The following is a 9,125-nucleotide window of genomic DNA, read 5'->3' as shown; positions in this document are numbered from 1 at the left end:
GAAATGCAATCCAAACTCATTCATAAATCTGCAATTCCAAAATAGAAATCGAATTTTATTCAACCTCAACCTCATATAATCGAAAACACTCGTGAACTAAAACACTCATGACCTAAAACTTTGATTTTTCACATAAGAACAACAAATTAGTTGAAATCTAGGGTAGAAAATTATAACTTATTAATGATTCTTAGGTTGAAGTTGAAAGTAGGGTTCTTCGATTTTGACTTTCAACGTCGATGGAGATGCTTTAGGGTCAAAGTAAGGGGAGGTCAGGTCGTCGATGATTTGAAGGGAAAGTCGGGGACTATGTCACCAATGGTTTGGAGTCGCATAGACTCGAAGTAAAAGGTGCGAGTACGTCGACAATTGAGAGAGAAAGAAGAAGTAAATAATATTTGTGAGTTTTTATTTTAATTTAATGTGAAAATAAATTAATAGTTTCATATAGATTAGAGAATTGAAATAAATAAATCAGTTTAATCAAATATCGAGATATCGAGAAGAAAGAAAGCCTAACTGGACCAAATGCAAATGGTTAGATAACGGAAGTGCACTGGGAGACAGTTTATGCACACTAACTGACTACCTCGAGAATATTAGCCAAATACTAAAATACGTGGCGAACAATAATTCGTTGCCTTTATCATCACCCAATCGAATCTTACCGATTTCTTACCCGCACGCTCGTATAGATTCGACTTGTATGGCGTTACTTTGTTCCGAACCCTTACTTCGATTGGCCAGTAGGTGGGCCCAAAGTTCTGATGTACTTTGTCGGGTACATAATTTTGAATGTTTTCGGGGTGATTTATTTAAAAAAAAAATGAGGAAACAAAATTGAAGGAAGGTTAGCCTCCCGTCAGATTGGGAGGACGAGAGGAGAGAAGAGGCGTCGCGAGACTTATCGCATCAGGCGGAGTCGCTTCTACCGATTTCTCGCGAGTCCGATTCTCTCTCGGCCGCCGGCGATCCGAGTCGGCTCGCGGGAAGGAGTGCAGGAGTTACTCTTGGAGCTACAACGCCGGAGTTGCCGGAAAAGGCCAGGAAAGGTTAAGAGTCGGCCGCGTTGATCTTTGGATCATATGGACGGGCAAAGCGTCGGGGGCGGGTCGATTAGGAGGAGCGTATCGGGGACCGGCTCCCTGGGAAGGAAGAAGACTACGGAGAACGGCTCGGACTCTGGACGGCGGAGTTCTGTATCTCGACCTCCGTGCGTTTCTTGTTCCCTCATTTAGATCTAGTTTCTTCTCCATCGATTCTCTCTTTTTTTTAGTTGATTTCATCTTCTAATAGCTTACGGCGGATGTTTTCGATGGATTTCGTCTTCTACTTTCGTTTGTGCCTGATGATGTTGAGTTCTTTTCATGATCTTGAACTATATGATTATTGCCTTGGAGGGAAAAAAAATCTTTCATAGCAGTTCTTGTCATATAGACACTGTTGTAATTCGTTATTTTGTCAACTTGATGAAATGACTAAAACGAGTTTCTTTTGTCCGTGCATTGAACCGTTGAAGTTTCAAGTTTTTACGTCGGTTTCATCCTCAAATTAGTAGAGATAGTGAAAACATACTTCCTTTTATTTTCATTCACCCATTCTTCACTTTTCATCCATCCATTTCCCCAACTTGTTGTACGCCCCATGTTTTAATCGATAGATGAAATCAGCAAAACAGTAAACAAAGCATAAATGGTGAGATACTGGTTATTGAAATTCCAACTCCTAAGTGAAAAGTATTATGATTTACCAAGAGCTAACATATTCTTGCCACCCTTTGAATTAAAATAGAGAAATAGTTTACAGGACAGTGCGTCTAGGCCTAAAATATGTTTCCATCATAGGGAAGTTTCTTATTGGATATATTAAAGATGAACTGAATGATTGTAAACATACATAAAAAGCTTGGGAGTTCTACGTAAGAGATCCTAGAATCACATCCACACAATTTCCTAGAGCCAACCAAAGCAAATGTTTTTCCCAGTATGTTATCAATTCAGTAGCTCATGTAACTGATGAATTGGCCCATAGATAATTTATAGAGGATGGAAGGCATACTAAGGCTTGTGCAATCCACAACCAAACAAAGGGTGCAACCATGTGCAGTAAATAGAATATAATTCTCATATGCTGGATCACTATCACAGCAAAAACTGTACAAGTGGTTTCTTGAACTATATGGCATAGTGCCATTTGTTTTTATTTAGTTTCTTCATGAAACATCAATCCCTTGAGTTTAACAACAAGTAATAAGAATGTGCCGATTATCCATTCTTCTATCTCAATGAGCCAGTAGTATACAGTTCATCTTTAGAGGAGGTATCAAGTAGTCCAGTGTCTCAATGCATTTGTAGTAGCTTAACTAAAGGGGCTTGATCATTGGAGGTAATGTCTCAGCTAATTGCTATAACCTGATAACCTGTTGCGGTAGGTATAACACAGTGTTGTTGGAACACTTCATTATTCCTATTGCCAAAACTGTAGTGAGATACCTATTTATCCTTACAAAAACGAATTATCATACCATCTCCCAATTACATTGGCAAAATGGTGTTCTCCTGCCTCACGCAGCTGGGCTGTTATTGACAATCCATGGCAAATCATGCTTCAAGTTTGGATCATCTAGAACAACTAACCTTTTTTCCTTTATTTTGAAGGTGAAACCATAGTGCACGAAATAAACAAGATTTATTTTCCATTTCACTAAAGTTTGTTACAAAATATTTCATATTGTAAAGCATTTCCTCTATCTTAAACATCAAAAGAACTTCTGAGACATTTACATAAAATTGTGCTTTGTATTTTGTAGATCTTTCTATCTGTTGATAGGTTAACTAACTGTGTATATTATCTTTACATAATTTTGATATAAAATACCTTCCTACCTTGTTTTGAAATTCGAATCTGATGGCAGAACTATGAGTGGAGAAAGAACAGTTAAGAGATTACGTTTGTCCAAGGCTTTGACTATCCCTGAAAGTACAACTGTCTATGAAGCTTGTCGTAGGATGGCTGTACGAAGGGTTGATGCTGTCTTGTTGACAGATTCAAATGCACTATTGTGTGGAATTCTTACAGACAAGGTCCATCCATTGTCAGCATGAGTTTTAAAAAAGCAAGGGAATATATCAGAGTTCATATTATTACGTTTTTTTTCTTTGTTAAAGGATATTACCACAAGAGTCATTGCCAAGGAGCTAAAACTTGATGAAACTCCCGTGTCAAAAGTTATGACTAGAAATCCAATGTTTGTTCTTTCTGACACACTCGCTGTGGAAGCATTACAGAAGATGGTACAAGGTGTGTGATCCTCAAAATTTGATTGGCACCTCTGACATTTTATGTTAAAATTGTATTTACTCTTTCAACTTTGCTACTTATAGGAAAGTTCAGGCATTTGCCAGTTGTAGAAAAAGGTGAAGTCATTGCTTTGCTTGACATTGCAAAATGCCTATATGATGCGATAGCACGAATGGAAAGGGCAGCTGAAAAGGGAAAGGCCATTGCAGCTGCAGTTGAAGGGGTAGAAAAGCATTGGGGGACTTCTGTTTCTGGTGTGCAGTTTCTATTTCTTATAGCAGTTAGATATTTGTCTTATAGCTGGGCTCAAATAAAGTATTCTTGTTCATACTGTCATTTCTCAAGAAAAAAATATAGATGTGTTTATCAATATCTTTAATCTGTTCTATTAGGTCCCAATACATTTATTGAAACTCTTCGAGAGCGGATGTTTAAGCCATCTTTGTCAACCATCATTCAAGAGAATTCAAAGTAGGTAATATTCTTTTTCAAAATTTACATTTTTATAAGGAAATGCGACATTCATTTGCAAGTAGCTGAGTAAGTAGATGAAATGTTGTCAATTAGCTGATAGGGAATCTTTTTCTAGGGTTGTTACCATCTCACCTACTGATTCAGTGTTAACTGCAACCCAGAAGATGCTTGAGTTCAAGATAAGTTCAGCAGTTGTGACAATTGAAAATAAACCCCAGGGAATTCTGACGTATGCTATTGTCAATTTAACTTTTTTATTCGGTTGTTTTTTTTCTCTGAATTAGTTTTCTTTCTTTCTTTTTATCAGTTCAAGAGACATTTTAATGCGCTTAGTTGCCCAAAATCTTTCACCAGAATCCACCCCTGTGGAAAAGGTATCTCATTGGTCACCTGTTTTTCTTATTTTTAGTTTTCATATGTTTCAATTGCCTATGATCTTTTATTTGTTTTTTTTTGTTGGCTATGTTGTTCTCGCTCTGTCCTCTAGTTTGGCATTTGTAGTCTTCTTTTGTCCTAAATATGTTTAATACAGTTCCAAATTTTTCATAAGACCTTGTACTTTTTTTGCCACCCACAAATGCTACAAATGCCAGTAAAGAATAGATGATAAAATAATTTTATTAAACTGATCAAGCTTTGACTTTTTGAATTGTTTGTTACTTCAGATTTCTAAGGGAACCTATTTCTAATTGTTTTTCTTTTACCTTTTTTTTGCTTCAATATGTTCTTTCTTATTCTTCATCGCCACAAAGAGAAATCTGCTGAAGATGTATTAATAACCAATTTGCTAATCTTTACATTCAGGTCATGACACCAAATCCTGAATGTGCAAAGGTTGACACAGCAATTCTTGATGCTCTTCATATCATGCATGACGGGAAATTTTTACATTTACCTGTTGTCGATAAAGGTATAATTACCCATGAGAAAATCAAATGTTGTTGTCTTACCCTTGATTTTGACTGATATAGTTTGTCTTATTGAGCAGACGGGAATATTGTTGCAGTTCTTGATGTTATTCATATTGCCCATGCTGCAATAGCCACTGTAAGTTGTTTATAAACTTTTTTGAGATATCCTTTTTAGTCGTGCTTATATTTCTTATGATATCATTTTTAGTCGTGTTTGTTTTTCTTAGATTTTACTACTTAGATGCTGAGCTTTACTAAATAAGCGGAAGTGAGATATCACTATCTAGTATCTACTTAAATGCCAAGCCACATTGGTCCCTCTCCTGTCCTATTTTTTTGGTCCATGAATAGATCATGGTTATCTATGGCCATGGATTGTAGTAGTGGGCTTTTACATTGCCTGGAAAAGGTCAAGTTCAATCCTTTTCCCTGATATTAAATATTATACTGGGGTCTCACTGATTTAAACAAACCAAATTTTAGTTGCTTGATTAGAATTTCATAGGTCAAATTGTATCTGAGTACGATCAAACCTGCTTATTTTACATTTATTACTGGATATCATTAAATATTTATCGAAGTCTGTTTAAACCAGCTCAAATAATCAAATTCAGTTTATTAGAGAGCTCATCGAGTAAATAGACTACCATCAGCATATGTCTTTATTAAATTTTATTGAAAAATGTTTTGAGTGGTATTCAAAGGTTTTCAATTTCAAGTAGCTATGATTCTCAGAAATATCTCATGCGGTCTGAGCATGTTGGTTCTTAAATGTGTTTGAATATTTCAACGTCTCACCGTCCTATTATCATCTCTTGTCTAAATATATTGATATTTTCAACTAATTACTTAGCTGATTCATCTACATACTATCAAATTGGTCCACTAGTTGCATGAATGATGGATTTAATTCTTTTGGACGGCTGATTATAGATTACAAATTAATGAAAGCAAATGGATATTAATTTTAGTTCTTTAGTCTATGGATGAGTAACAGTCTTACAGCCTGGCTGAACCGTTGAAAATGTTCTTTCAGTTAGTCAGGTGCTTTTGGAGAATTCCTACTTCATTTTGTTGCCTATCATCCAATTTTTTGCTAATGTGATTTCCGTTATTTAGTTTTCTTTTGTTTTAATCCTGTGTAGGCTGGAAACACAGGTGCAGCAAATGAAAACGCGAGTGCCATGATGCAGAAATTCTGGGATTCTGCTTTGTCTCTCGGACCTTTGGATGAAGATGATTCTCGAAGGTATACATATTTCCATCCATGTTATTTTACCCATTCATTGTCTTTGTCATCATAACTTATACCTTGCCTGTATTTTAGTGAAGGATCTCTAAAATTTGCATCAGAAACCGAAGATACAGTTAGATCATCTGCTTTCTACCCACCTTCAAGCTTGTCAACGACCTTTGGCTTTAAGCTACAAGATAAACAGGGAAGAATGCATAGATTTAACTGTGGTAGGCACTTTGATCAAAATTAAAGAAACAGTTTCACTCTGGAAAAACTTATACGGAACTTGTTGCTTGCTGCAGAAACACAAAGCTTGACAGACCTTCTAGCTTGCATACTCCAGAGGGTTGGTGGCGATATTGATAAAAACCATCTACCACAAATACTGGTACCATTTAGGATTCTTTACTCCTTAACTAATTGGAACAATCAAGCATATTGGTCAATAAGAATATTTTCCTTGATCGACCTAGTATGAAGATGAGGACCACGACCAAGTTATTCTTGCATCGGATAGTGACCTTGCGGCAGCAGTGGACCATGCGAGACAAGCTGGTTGGAAGGTAAAAATCATGCTGTTTGAGATGCCTAGACATTATACTTGAATACGCTTATTTTGGTATTAATGAGGACCCTATGCTTCCATCCAATAGAATACAGTTGAAATTTCAAAGATACCCTAAACCTTCTTGCCATTGTTTTTCTCCGGACCATTTCCCCTTTGCCATATCATTTTTGAACAAACATGTCAGGTCCATTTATCTTGCAGAGTTTGAGGCTGCATTTGGATTACGCTGGCATCGGCCAGAGGAAGAAAGGTCGTGGTGGATCAGGCACTGGGAATCTGGAGTACGCACAGAAGGATGCATGGGCAAGCGCATACAGCACAGTGGCTGCAGGAGCAGCACTAATTGCAGGCATCGGAGTCATGGCCTACTTGAAGAGGTCAGCATCGTAGATGAAAAACTAAACATCCGGATCAATCACAAACTCTTGTAACCATAAAGAAAAGAGTTCGACAAATATTGGAAGAGTGCAATAATAAAGCACGACGCACGTACTTGTTATTATTTATCCTGAAGACAGGAAAGGTGTTTGAGGATTGGAATTAGAGGGAAACGATTGTTTTACTACGAATCCTCAGGATGAAACAGAAATGTTGAATATGGTTGGAGTATAGAGATCTTAAATAGTGTGTATTTAATTTGGTACGAACTCATATGATGTTAAGAAGATAATTGAAGAGTGTCCCAGACATTTATTCCTCATTCTTTGACTTCCATTCATACAGACATTGTTTTGCACAGAATGAGATGTGAACCACTCCGCCGGAGTTTCTTCAAGCTCCTACTGAGAAAATGGAGAAGACGATAGTGGAAACCAGTCCGATCACAGCAACACTAACACAGTCGACCTGACGCCTGACCCCATTCGGAGTGTTGCTATTGCTCACAGTTGCAGTTTCGTTGGATATGGAAGTGGAAGCAACTGCACACAAAGAATCAATTTCAATCTGTGCCAAGTTTAAAGCTCTGGCAAAAGGAAGAGGAACCTTGTAACCTTTTGTGGAGTTGGTGAAAATGGCATAGTCAGGCGAGTTGGGAGAGAGTTTCAGAAGCTCTGCCAAACAAGTCACAAGTGGAAGGTAAGAAAAGCTCATTTAAACATTTATAGATTCTCTACCAAACTGTTGGAAGAGTCCATCTAATTAGTGTGATAGTCCAGATATGCTCTAACATAAATGGATGTTCAATTAGATCGCTTGCTATTTTTACGTTCAACGATTGAATGGCACTAGACAAGGTTCAGTAAGTAAAGGTGGTCGACTTACTTGGGCAGTTACTGACGCTGGAGTTGACAAGATGGCAGGCGTCCGGAAGCTGGAGGAGTCTATCGAACTGCAGGCCGAGGCTTTTGACGGCGGGCGATCCGGAGTGCGTCTGCTGGATGATGAAGCAGAGGCAGGCCGCGTCGGTGTTCCTGATGTCCGTCACGGCGCTGCAGCAAGCGGCCGTGGGGGCGTCGGCCTTGGCGGTGGCGTAGTTCAGGCAGGAGGTCACCTTGGTGAACTCCTGCCCGCACTTCTGCTGCATGGACGAGTCCTGGGAGGCTGCGAACGCTGCCGACGAGGCGAGGAAAGCGAGTAGGAAAGCAGTGTCGGCGCCAGCCATGGCCACGTATCGAAGGGAGGAGGAGGAGGAGGAGGAGGAGGAGGGTTCGATCGAGGTGCTCGGTTGCTTTGGAAGGCCGAAGCTGGCGAAATATGAGGACGGGGAGGCTCGTGAGCATTTAATAGCAGTAATGGCTGCTCAGCCATCTATCTGGTTTTCATGAGCTGCGAGATGCGTTAAATGTTCAGTAGGTGTGGCAGGTATGATGCCGAACAGTTGGAATGAAATGCGGATGGTGATCCGGGGATGACTTAGAAGGGTCCACCTCCAAGGAAGTTCAGCGCTTTGGTAGAAATTAAAGTCAAAGAGTGATCAACTGAGATATTAGCCGGTCGGCCCTTCGTCCCTATCCGATCAGAAGAGTTCGGAGGGGGTTGGCCAAGCCTATAACGTGTCGAGGCAAGGGATAGCGCGTCGAGTGGCACAGGCAGGCGCATGAGGCCAAGGTAGAGGCTGGTCGGACCGATCAAGGCGGAGTCCAGTGAGTCAAAGTACATTCATGCCGACCGATTGAGACATAGGCGCATAAGGCCAAAGAAAAGGCCGGTCGGATCGATTAAGGGAAGTCCAGTCAGACTAAATAAGACAGGGTATACGTGCCAACATCCCTTTGGGAGTCAGTGTCGCCGATTAGTGGTGCATATGGACAAAATATCCTTTTGGGAGTCGATGCCGCTCGCTGATGGCGCGGATGGATAGAAAATCGTACGGAAGAAGATTCCACCGCCTTGGCAGAGATGCTTTTGCCCCGTTATGATAAGATGTCAAGGACCCTTTCTCGATGTTAGCTTTTGGGGAAAGTTTGGGGGTGTGCATCCGCCCGGGAAGCGTGTAGTCAACCCGTCGAAGCGTTATATAAGAGGGCAAGCAGCCTCCGCAAAGGTACGTAAAAAAAATGTTTTCTGGAACCACCATTTACTTCTTCTTAGCTTCCTTTGCTTTCTTCGCTTGTCGGTGTGTGATTTGAGCGTTGGAGGGCTGTCGTCGGGAATCTCCTCCCGACTTGACACTAACGACTTGTGGTTGCAGGAG

General features: G+C 39.8%; 2 protein-coding genes across 2 annotated transcripts; one reads left to right on the top strand and one right to left on the bottom strand.

Annotated features, from left to right (window-relative positions):
- Positions 1-835: 835 nt before the first annotated feature.
- LOC121991377 (CBS domain-containing protein CBSCBSPB5-like) lies at positions 836-7,190 on the top strand. The gene is made up of 14 exons (XM_042545389.1): positions 836-1,213; positions 2,915-3,083; positions 3,168-3,300; positions 3,384-3,554; positions 3,693-3,771; positions 3,890-4,003; positions 4,082-4,148; positions 4,579-4,684; positions 4,763-4,821; positions 5,831-5,934; positions 6,013-6,149; positions 6,225-6,310; positions 6,396-6,485; positions 6,692-7,190. The coding sequence occupies exons 1-14, from the start codon at positions 1,086-1,088 to the stop codon at positions 6,878-6,880; spliced, it is 1,632 nt and encodes a 543-aa protein (XP_042401323.1). The 5' UTR covers positions 836-1,085; the 3' UTR covers positions 6,881-7,190.
- LOC121991388 (non-specific lipid transfer protein GPI-anchored 1-like) lies at positions 7,142-8,213 on the bottom strand. Its single transcript, XM_042545399.1, has 3 exons — positions 7,754-8,213; positions 7,483-7,542; positions 7,142-7,410 (listed from the first exon to the last, which is right to left on the bottom strand). Exons 1-3 carry the CDS (start codon positions 8,091-8,093, stop codon positions 7,262-7,264), a joined length of 549 nt encoding a protein of 182 aa, XP_042401333.1. The 5' UTR covers positions 8,094-8,213; the 3' UTR covers positions 7,142-7,261.
- Positions 8,214-9,125: the final 912 nt, after the last annotated feature.

The sequence above is a fragment of the Zingiber officinale genome, chromosome 1B, assembly GCF_018446385.1.
Source record: "Zingiber officinale cultivar Zhangliang chromosome 1B, Zo_v1.1, whole genome shotgun sequence".
NCBI classification, from domain to species: Eukaryota; Viridiplantae; Streptophyta; class Magnoliopsida; order Zingiberales; family Zingiberaceae; genus Zingiber; species Zingiber officinale.
This window is presented reverse-complemented; position numbering and strand designations above follow the sequence as displayed.

Coding starts and splice junctions, on each gene's coding strand:
- LOC121991377 (XM_042545389.1), top strand. CDS start 1,086: ATGGACGGGCAAAGCGTCGGGGGCGGGTCGATTAGGAGGAGCGTATCG. Junction 1,214..2,914: donor AGTTCTGTATCTCGACCTCC/GTGCGTTTCTTG, acceptor ATCTGATGGCAG/AACTATGAGTGGAGAAAGAA. Junction 4,149..4,578: donor AATCCACCCCTGTGGAAAAG/GTATCTCATTGG, acceptor CTTTACATTCAG/GTCATGACACCAAATCCTGA.
- LOC121991388 (XM_042545399.1), bottom strand. CDS start 8,093: ATGGCTGGCGCCGACACTGCTTTCCTACTCGCTTTCCTCGCCTCGTCG. Junction 7,543..7,753: donor CAGCGTCAGTAACTGCCCAA/GTAAGTCGACCA, acceptor CTTGTTTGGCAG/AGCTTCTGAAACTCTCTCCC. Junction 7,411..7,482: donor TTTCACCAACTCCACAAAAG/GTTACAAGGTTC, acceptor CTTTGTGTGCAG/TTGCTTCCACTTCCATATCC.